Source organism: Cherax quadricarinatus, chromosome 60 (genome assembly GCF_038502225.1).
Source record: "Cherax quadricarinatus isolate ZL_2023a chromosome 60, ASM3850222v1, whole genome shotgun sequence".
Classification (NCBI taxonomy): Eukaryota; Metazoa; Arthropoda; class Malacostraca; order Decapoda; family Parastacidae; genus Cherax; species Cherax quadricarinatus.
This window is the reverse complement of record NC_091351.1, coordinates 4,578,310-4,588,309: the sequence shown is the minus strand read 5'-3', so window position 1 is coordinate 4,588,309 and position 10,000 is coordinate 4,578,310. Positions and strand designations below refer to the sequence as shown.

Here is a 10,000-nt window from a genome sequence, read left to right as displayed (position 1 = left end):
TAGGAGCTGCCTCCGTCTCCGCCCAACTAGCTTCTGTCATCCTGCCGTACATCACCACCTACCTGGTCAGTTTCGCATACACACACGTACACCAGCATGCAATTACGTACACACATACATGGGCATGCAACTGCGCTATTCTGAGAAAACTACCCCTCACTCTTTCAGTTGCAGCCTTACAACATTGCATAGCTCCTGCTGACGCACTCAGAAGTGTGAAAGTACTTGAGCTAAAGATTTCCACCCCCCGTGGCTTGTCTTGCATATATATATATATATATATATATATATATATATATATATATATATATATATATATATATATATATATATATATATTTTTTTCCTTGCCAAACTAGGGGCCTCTGGTTCCTTGGGCGCCGTCAGTAATATTCTCGTCGATGTCACTGATGGCGGGTGTGACCTCCATGGTTCTACATGAGACAGCAGGCGAGGTGCTACCTGACACCATCACAGACCTCAAAAACATCGGATCACGCAGGAATCAAGAGTAAGTCATCTATGCCGCTGTAGGTACCCCAACCTTGCCATTTTGTGTGTTCATGTTTGCTGTTAGGGATTCTTGTTAAATGACCGACAGTAGGGTCACTTTATTAAACGGCTGTCACTAGGGATATTTTCCTTGTTAACTGACCTACAGTGAAGTACTTTCCTTGTTAATTTGGTACTTTCCTCCTTATATGACAGAGAAAAAACCTACATTCATGCTAAATGAGCCTCACTGTTATTTAATAATGAAAGTGCCTTATTAAATAACAGTGAGAGCGGCGGCAATTTATTTTTTAGCTTGCGATTTTTCCGAGCCAAAAATTCAATCTAAAATTTTGTAACTTTCGCATTATTTTCAACATTTCTTTTGAACAAAGCGTGACATTTTTGACAAATATCCTATTAATTCAACTCTGACAGTGGCATACATTTTCTAATACTTCACTAACGATAATATTACGTTACTTTTCAGAAAAAATGCTGAATCCACAGAAATAGAGCAAACACGATTTTAAGACGGCAATGTGCAGGAGTAACTGAACTAGATTTAATATTTCTTTCGGTCTGTTGCATGACATACGCCGAGGGGCCACAAACTCTGGATTTTGCATCTGTAGTCAATAAAGGTTAGAATTATGTGTTGGATATTCGGCCTAAACAATTAGATCTGTGCCATCAAATTTTTGCACGCAATAACGAACATACAGTAAAATGTATAATTTTGTGATTGATAAAAATACCATGGATTAAATTCGTATTTACATTAATATGCCTACGAACGAAATATTCGTGAATAGATAATTTCAGTTTTAATTTCCATTATTTGCCCAAGCAAGCCAAGATAAAATAACCTTTCTTGATAAAAATATTACGAACTCCAACGTTATTACCATTTTTTAAAGGGGTGGACAGGTAAGCCAGTGGAAGGCCTCGGTCAGATAACCAAAAGCTCCAGTGGCGAGTCATCATATGACTATGACCTGCGTCAGGAAACAATTAATTGTCCTGTTTCCTGATGAATCACACCTAACATAACTTTATTACCAGTTATGTTTTTATTCAGATTCAATGCACAAGTTATTTTATTACGAATGTCTTTAAATAATAATTTATCTGTAAATGATTATAGGATTACCCATTAAAATTATTGTGACTTATTTGCTTTGTGGATCTTTTTGTTAAATAGTCAGGTATATATACAAGGGGTTCATTCCTCTAGCCTTATTATTAATACTTAAGTAATATAAAAATACATGTAAGCGTTATATGAATATTATTCACATAATATCTCAGTTACGAAGTTGTTTGTCTTCTACTTTTATCGCTGTTAAATATCAAACTTATAAATTAATAAAACATGTGCTGTGCAGTGTACAGTAAATGGACCAGTTACATGCGTATAACAGTTACAAAGTTGCATAGATAAGTAGCTAGGCATATATACATGCAGTTGTATACTCTAACATCAATATTAAAAAAAAGTACAAATGAACGTGTAATATTAAATGAGCACAACAAAACTGTGTTCACTCTCCCATCTATAATACTGGTTTTAGTTCATGTCTTTTGTGAAGTATAAAGCAAGACTTTCTTACGATAGTTGTTAGTAATTTTGTACACAGGGTTAGATTCAGCTGCTTAACTCTGTTTTCCACTTTTAATACACCGTTGCCGTAGATCATTCTACTTCTGAAAAGAAACTGAGCATTCGGGCGAGGTGATCACTCTGTTGTTACTGCTTCTGACACACCTCGTAGTTAAGCAATCCAGAACTTATGCTCCCATAAAAGGTGACTTATGTTTAGCACGGAACACCATGAAGCTTAATATGTTTTAGAGAAATTAGCAATAAAAAGGAAGATAGATGCTAACCTTATATTCATTGAGCACTTCGCTTCCCAAGTAGTCAACAGAGGAATTTGAGTGGACGTCGAGGAAGGACACTTGGCCAGACACAATCTGAAGGTGGATGTCACAATACTGGTTGTCAAAAGGGTAGAGTGTGAGGTCGAACTGGCAGGCGTAGACTGTACTGTACTTCCTGCTCACTGATAAAGGATTGTCTTCTCCTGAGTACATGTCCACTGTGGAAACAATGGACGGGATGTAGTATATATTTAGAGTGTGATACAAGTGAACAGCACGATGATAATTAAAAATTTACTTGCAACTATTTGAAGAAGAATGAACTTAAATTAATCTGTCTTTAAAGTAAATACTTTGTGTTTTAAATGATGCCTAACCTTCACCCGCTGCACCTTCGTCCCTGCCCAACGCTGCAGTTCGTCTTTCAATGAGAGTGTTGGCGTCTATGGCCAACAGTGCTTGATCGATGGTGTCTGTATTGAGTAGTTTCACCAGTGGGGACCACAACTTCATCATTGTGTCTAGACGTGGGCTGTTCAGACTGGCATTTGATTTAAGATTATAATATTGAAGCCTGTTATCAAACCAAATCATCTCTATTTCATAAGATAATTTCATGGACATTTGCACTGTTTGGACGTCTATAGATTTTATAACAACGTTTATAATAACAGGGAGCTTCGAGTCTTCCTTCCCTGGCACCCTCGGAGGCAAGTTCTGATGGTAGTCTTGGGGGAACAAGATGAGTTCACAATCCAGTTCGTCACTTCGATCTCTACAGTCATATTTAAGATCACACCGGTAGTGGTGAGGGATGCAGGTGCCATCGTCACATGTATAATGTTCAGAGCGACAAGGTGTGAGCAGCATGCGACGTCGACCACCACTTTCCTGGCCACACACTTCTCTCTCCAGCTGCCACCATCTACGACCCATTGGAAAGTCAGGATCAAATGGTTCCATTTTAGCTATGGTGTAGTTTTGCACTGCATTGATGTATATCCAAGTTCCATTCACTTTCTTAATGTGATTCGATCCGTAGCTCCTGAAGATCAAGCCACCATATTCTTCCTGATATGCCACAAAGTAAACATTACGGAGTTCTGGTTCACAACTGCCGAGTAAGGAAAATCTCTGGGGTTCAGTAAATGTACAAAGTGAACATCTCTTCCAGGCACAGTCATCGTCAATAAGGCCCTCTCGCTGTATCGCTGCACAGTTTTCATATCTGTAACCATTAGGCTCGTCAGGGCCCCAGTAGGAGGAATTATCAATGTAATTTTTATCATAAGAAGCTACCCACACATTCTCTTCCTTCTTGTCATTGAGAGGGCTCCAGATGTAGACGGGACAATGGTTACTGTCCGGCCACATGGTCTCCAATAATTTGTAGTAAAATTCAGCATCATCTAAGCTGGTAACATTAGGCAGGTGGGTGCCCAGAGCCTCACACAGGTACTGAGCAGTGTCGTCCGTGGTATCAGGAAACCAAAAGTATATATTAGCTTCTTCACGCTGGCAAAATTTTTCCAGGGACATGTCGTAAGAAGATACATTGTAGAGCGTCCATCCAGCCTCCCACGAGATGAAGTTTCCCTTAGGATCAATTTGACAGGTTGCCATCTTCTGGATATCTTCCTTGCTTAGAACTTTATCCCATACGTTGACCTACAAACATGCATCAATAATTTAATTAAAAATATTATAAAACGTATTATTAATTTTCGTCAGTTGCTATGTATTATGCGAGAGAATGTTGATTCACAGGGCGTCTGGCCTGGTTAGCACCTGGGTGATGTCTCCACTGAAGCTTTCCTCAGAGGCCCTTCCGTTGCCCAGCATCACCTGGTCACCATATGCCGACCGACTAATGTTGTAGTATCTCTCCTTCACCTGTACTCCGTCTAGGAACGTCTGAATCAGGGAGGTGAGCTGGTTATGAACGAAGCACAGATGGTACCATCTGAAAAAATATTTATTTAACGTGAAAAAGATAACGTTCCTGAAGAATAAATGAAGCATAGTTCCTAAATATCCACAGCTGACAAAACTTCACACGACCAACTTGTAAAGATCTCTTATCTTGAGGGTTAACAAAAAGTGTTGTAATAGATTATCACTTTGTGAATAGTAGGCTTTCACGGGCAATATTATTATATACATGGCAAAGCATACGCAAGAGTCATATGTCGTTTGGGAAGTGGGAGGAAATCAGGTTTAATCTGATAGTTTGGATATCTTTGACGGTCTGTGTAGAGGCAATGTATTTCTCTAGATACTTGTGGCGTTCCATACCTTGTAAATTGTAATAATAACTTACGGGAGTGAAACATATGGAAGTATGGAATAATTCCATTGAAGAACAGGGAAGTAATGAATACAGTCATGTAATTGTGTCAACGTTCGCTGCTCAAAACTCTTCAACATATTACCAGCAAATATCAGAAACATTGCCTACACGAAGATGAAAGTGTTTAAGAGGACGGACTTTCATTTCACAAGTGCTGAATCAGCAGAGTTTTGATAGCTATGTTGGCCTGTAGGACACTAGCACAGACAGCCTGGTTGGTCAAACTGTCAACAGGGAAGCCAGGCCATGCCAGGGGTAGAAGAGCCCTCAAAACAGGTATATATACTTCAAGCAACATACGAAAGATATATTCTTCAATCACCATCATCAGAATTTACTTTCCGGAAGCAGACAACAATGTTATAATATTAAACATTAAAAGAAAAAATCCATATTAACAAAATACTGTAAAATATAACAAAAATCAAAGAAAACATATTCTCATGAGAACATTTCTTAGATTTTTTCCAAAAGAGCGTTCACTAGCCAACGAAAACAATAATGAGCAGCGTAATAGAGACCGAGACAAAGCAAAGAAACTACAACTATTTCAAGGTGAACAAGTTAAGATATTTTAAGTTCAGGTTTAAGATGCCTTATTTATAAGCGCTGAAGAATTCTTAAATCAAACTTGTTCTGTAACCTAGCTATAATATTAAAATCCTGTTTTTTTTTTTGTGATTATTTGATTCAGAAGGATTCCTCATAGATGAAAAAAGTGGTTTTACTAGAGTTTTAATATTCTGATATTAAAGCCTCTTATCTTAACAATTTCTAATTATAAAATTCCGGAAAAAGCCCCTGATACGTCTAATATTACAATTAGAACATGCAGCTCATACATGCTCAAACACACAGGATTTTTCAAGCTTGCGTGACTACCAAATGTTACTGGGTTCACGAAAATGCATTTCAATTTTATTTTGGGGTAACTGGTAATTTAGAACATTTCATATAGTTCTTATAACTAGTTAAAGGTCCAAGTCTAACCAAAACATCGTCACAAGTTTCGTTCTCCTATGTGTGGGTTATGTGTCTATTGTTCCAGTCACGGTATTGAGCCCTTTTATTCTTAAACTTAAGTGACCACGAAAAACTGACAAGTTGATAAATGCGACATTCGTGCAATATTTTGGTATCTTTATTCTGGAAACGTTTCGCCAGCCAGTAGCTTCTTCGGTCCAGTGCAGAGAAAAGTAGAAGATGCCGTTTTAACAGATTGTCCATTTGCATATACAAACTCTATTATTAGAGGTAAGAATGTGCAACTTCTGACCGAAGTAATTTTAATAATCTTTCGAGTTTAGACCCTTAACTAAACTTCTTAGAGAAATATTAACGCAGATGCCTATTACCGTTTTAATGGAATGTCGATAAACAGAAACACATCATCAAAAGTAGCAAAGTGTTTTCTCTGTTTACATGTCTGTTTGAAGGTCGCAGTACTCTGGGAGAAAAAAATCACACATAACTCACAAAATAACTATGAAACTATTCTATCCCACCACTTGTAATTACTTTCCTCATTACATAGTAGTATTACTCCTAGAACTACTACAATTATTACTAATACTATTACTCTTAGCCTATTTAATGGTTTTTCGTTAACTGACCTGTTTTCCAGCTTTCCCACCAACCTGTTTCGATTTTTTCTTGTACTCTGGTGATTCGACATTGTTCCGCAACGTAGCGAAACGTCGTCTAAAGTTTCCCTTTAATGTGAGGGGTATTTCGTAGACTAAGATACGTCTAACAGAGGAAGTAAAGTTGAATTCACCTGTAAGTCCATAGCTGGTGACTGAGAGGTACAAAGTGCCACGTTTGAGCGATGGCCACTCTCACCTTGTCAACCCACACCTCTGGCGCCGAAACCACCCCGTTAGTGGAAATAATAATCATTATTATTAGTAGCAGTAATTATTATTATTATTATATTGGCTATTATTATTATTATTAATATTATTATTGGTAATTACTATTATTATTATTGGTAAATATTATTGTTATTGGTTATTATTATTGGTAATTATTATTATTATTAATTATTATTGTTGGTTATCATTATTGGTAATTATTATTATTATTAATTATTATTATTGGTTATTATTATTGGTAATTATTATTATTAATTATTATTTGTAGCTATTAATATTGGTAATGAAGGATGAGATAAATCACAGAATTGATGATGGAAAAAAGATCAGTGGTGCATTGAGGTATCTGTGGAGACTAAGAATGTTATCCATGGATGCAAAGAAGGGAATGTATGAGAGTAAAGCGGTAATATTATTATTTTTATTATTATTATTATTCATTGGGAATTATTAAACTATTAAGTGTCATGCAAGCGCTAATGAGGTTTGATTCAAGGAGGGGGAGGATAACTCCGTTCAGTGGAATTAATGTTAAATAGAAGAGAAAGGTGTGGGAGGTGGGGCATAACCACGAAGTTGTTGTAGTAGAAGGTAATAGTAGTAAAGTAGATGCTTTAGTAGCAGTAATAGTCTTAGTAGTAATAGTATGATAGTAATAGCAGCACTAGTAATGTAGTAATTTTATATGTAGCAGAAGTAGTAATAGTAGTAGCAATAGAATTAGTAGTAGAAGTATTAATAGTAGTAGCAATAGAATTAGTAGTAGCAGTACAAGTAATTTGATAACAGAAGACTACAGGATCTGTCGTCAGAGATGACAAAACTGCCTTTCTTCCGTTTAACAGCGAATGAAATTAAGATTAATGCTGCTTCTAGACATTTTCGTCTCCCGGCTTCTGGTCTCTTAATCACGAAGCGGGCATCATTCCTGTACATAAAATGACTGGTGGTGTTCCAGTGTTCTACTCATGCGTTGTTCAAGTTGCACATCTGCATCTATAGACATGTTCATATAGACGTGTCCCTAGATTTCTGCCTGATTCGCTGCTCTACTTGTCGCAGTCTCCGCTTTGGAGAATGTAAACTTCTGCACTGGCTGGTTCAGGATTCCTTACTTTGGTCCAGTTGATAGTTGCACTTTTCATGACAATGGTGCCATCCACATAATGATTAAAGAGCCAGAAACACACCGGCGAAAATGTGTAAAAGGGGCATTTGTCTTCATCTCAGATAATTTTACTAAGAAGAAAAGGTAGCTTCATCGTCGCTATTTTTTATTTCGCATATTTAAAAAAATCATATAAAAATACCCAAAAATATCAATGTTGGATATTTCTACATTTTAAAGGAGTTGGAGGCCTTTTCTGACATACTTCATATTTTATTTAAAATATTATCACGGATTTTTCTTAAAACACAAGACCCCGTCATCCCCCGACAATAACAGATCACTTCTGTTGCTACTGCTTCCACGTCCTCTCCTACTAACACTACTTACTACTATTATCAAGGCTACGTAATTGTGCCTCACCTCCCCCACATCTCTTTGTTACATTTTGTTGTGGGTTAATGGAGTTTGAAGCCTGTTGACTACACTATGGTCACTAAGGCTGCACGTAACCTTTTTCACCACCAAACAAGAATATTTTAATCCCTAAAACAGGGATTAAAATAAACTCTCAACAAATATACTCTGAGAGATATACTCCTCTAGATGAATATATCCTGCGTTCTCTTTATATATCCTCGGTGTCCTCGTATTTACGTATAAACTAAACAGATCTCTGGGAAAGCGAAATGTAGCTATAATGAATGTCTCATTATTTGTTCCTGTCTCTTATTACTTACAATACTGTTGGTAATCCTACTAATAGCTGCTAAAATATTGTTGTTTGCTTATAGACGGGTGTTATTTTCAATCATAATAGTCAGTACTCAAAGATAATTCTTATATTTGTCTTACTGCATATTTCATAATGTAGGACACGTGTCTTAAATGTGCCTTCCATGACTGCCTACTCCTTCGATTAACAGCATTCTTGTTTGTCGCTAGCAGTATCAGATTAAGTTATATTACACTATTAAATGGTACTGAAAAGCTATCACAAAACAGCTCAAGATCATAATTACCGAGAGGGGTGCATTTGTCTCTGTACATATGCAGGAAGTTTACTTTTAGCCCTACTTTAAGGTTTAAAGTGTCCTTGACTGATGGTGCACAGATTACACGAATCCATAATGACCCTCGTTATAACTGACAGGCTAAATTCAATACACCAACTATAGAAACATCTCACCTCCTCTCATCATCCAATATCGCATCTCAGCGTTGTTAAACATGGACAAGAGTGTGCCACGTTGATGAAGGAAGAAGATCTTGAACCTGACACAAAAGGTGAGGGAGCGAAGCTTTCGTGACTCACTGAAGGTGCCCGCATACACAGCTTTAGTCTCCATTGTTTCTCGCCCGTCCTCCTGAAACCTCAGCACCATCACGCCCTCCACACACACTGACGGAAGAAATTGTTATCAGCGAGTTATACCTAAGGCGTTGTTGACGTTTTTCAGCCACCGCGCTTAGACATGCTTATGATCTGCCTAGCTGTGTTTGAATCGTTCCCCACAGTTCCGTAATTCACACTCGTTCAGTCCTACGTCCACACCAAACATACTTCATGTTATCTTTTCAACAAAAAATTGACTCGCACTTCACTCTCTTTTAAATTAATTCCACACTCCTGAAACTCATTGTCAAATTTCCCTAATAAACACTCACTTCTCTTGAAGCACAATCTGGTTGAATTGGTATGGTAGTACCCACAAGTATTGGAAAGGATACATACGTATTCGCAGATTAAGACATTTAATAAGGAAATGTTTGGCCATCTGTCTTGATGGATATTAGGGCTGAAGAAGCCGCTAGTGGCGAACAATCCAAAGAGCTATTAGCATCCTGGAACAGAAGAAGCCACCCGACGAGAAACATTTCTTTATTTAACGTCTTAATCGGTGCATGAATAGCTTTTTTCACCCCAAAGCTCACTTTCTCCACTGAAGATGACTGTAAGAAAGAAGAGAGGAAAGCAGAGAGACAATTTTTCATATGACATATTCCTACTGTTATTTCTCTCGTCAGATGTACGATTAAGGGCAGTGGGTCATCGGGAACCGAGGGTATCTCTCGGAAGCACATTGGCATGTTTAATTATCCTGCCATGGTTGGCTGCTTAGGAAGACTACATGGCTTTCGTAAAAAATTATATATCGAGTTACGTTTGGATAATTGGATACCGTAGAGGTTGCTTCCTAATCGAAAACAAAACAATATTGGTGTTATAATGTAAATACTCACAGTTACATGGCCACCAAATTTGCGAATATACAGAAGTTTTCTGTATCA

The 10,000-nt window shown here is 37.5% G+C and overlaps 2 protein-coding genes across 12 annotated transcripts in view; one reads left to right on the top strand and one right to left on the bottom strand.

Moving 5' to 3' along the window:
• Positions 1-1,775, top strand: part of LOC128694482 (organic cation transporter protein) — a 41,431-nt gene extending 39,656 nt beyond the window's left edge. For 6 of the 11 annotated variants that reach the window (XM_053784621.2, XM_053784627.2, XM_053784616.2 and 3 more), the window contains 3 exons: positions 1-65; positions 360-511; positions 983-1,667. The exon at positions 1-65 is cut by the window's left edge and continues 120 nt beyond it. In XM_053784621.2, coding sequence (XP_053640596.2) covers positions 1-65; positions 360-511; positions 983-1,025 — 260 coding nt within the window. In that variant the 3' untranslated portion in view covers positions 1,026-1,667. Of the gene's footprint in view, positions 66-359; positions 512-982 lie in introns of all 11 variants that reach the window. The other 5 variants (XM_053784626.2, XM_053784622.2, XM_053784625.2 and 2 more) reach the window with 1 other exon arrangement.
• Positions 1,776-2,291: 516 nt separating this feature from the next.
• LOC128694519 (uncharacterized) overlaps positions 2,292-10,000 on the bottom strand; it is a 52,781-nt gene continuing 45,072 nt past the window's right edge. The window contains exons 9-11 of the mRNA XM_070097841.1: positions 6,082-6,173; positions 4,165-4,339; positions 2,292-4,044 (exon numbers count right to left, since the gene is read on the bottom strand). Of these exons, the coding sequence (XP_069953942.1) occupies positions 2,749-4,044; positions 4,165-4,339; positions 6,082-6,173 (1,563 nt within the window). The 3' untranslated portion in view covers positions 2,292-2,748. The remainder of the gene's footprint in view (positions 4,045-4,164; positions 4,340-6,081; positions 6,174-10,000) is intronic.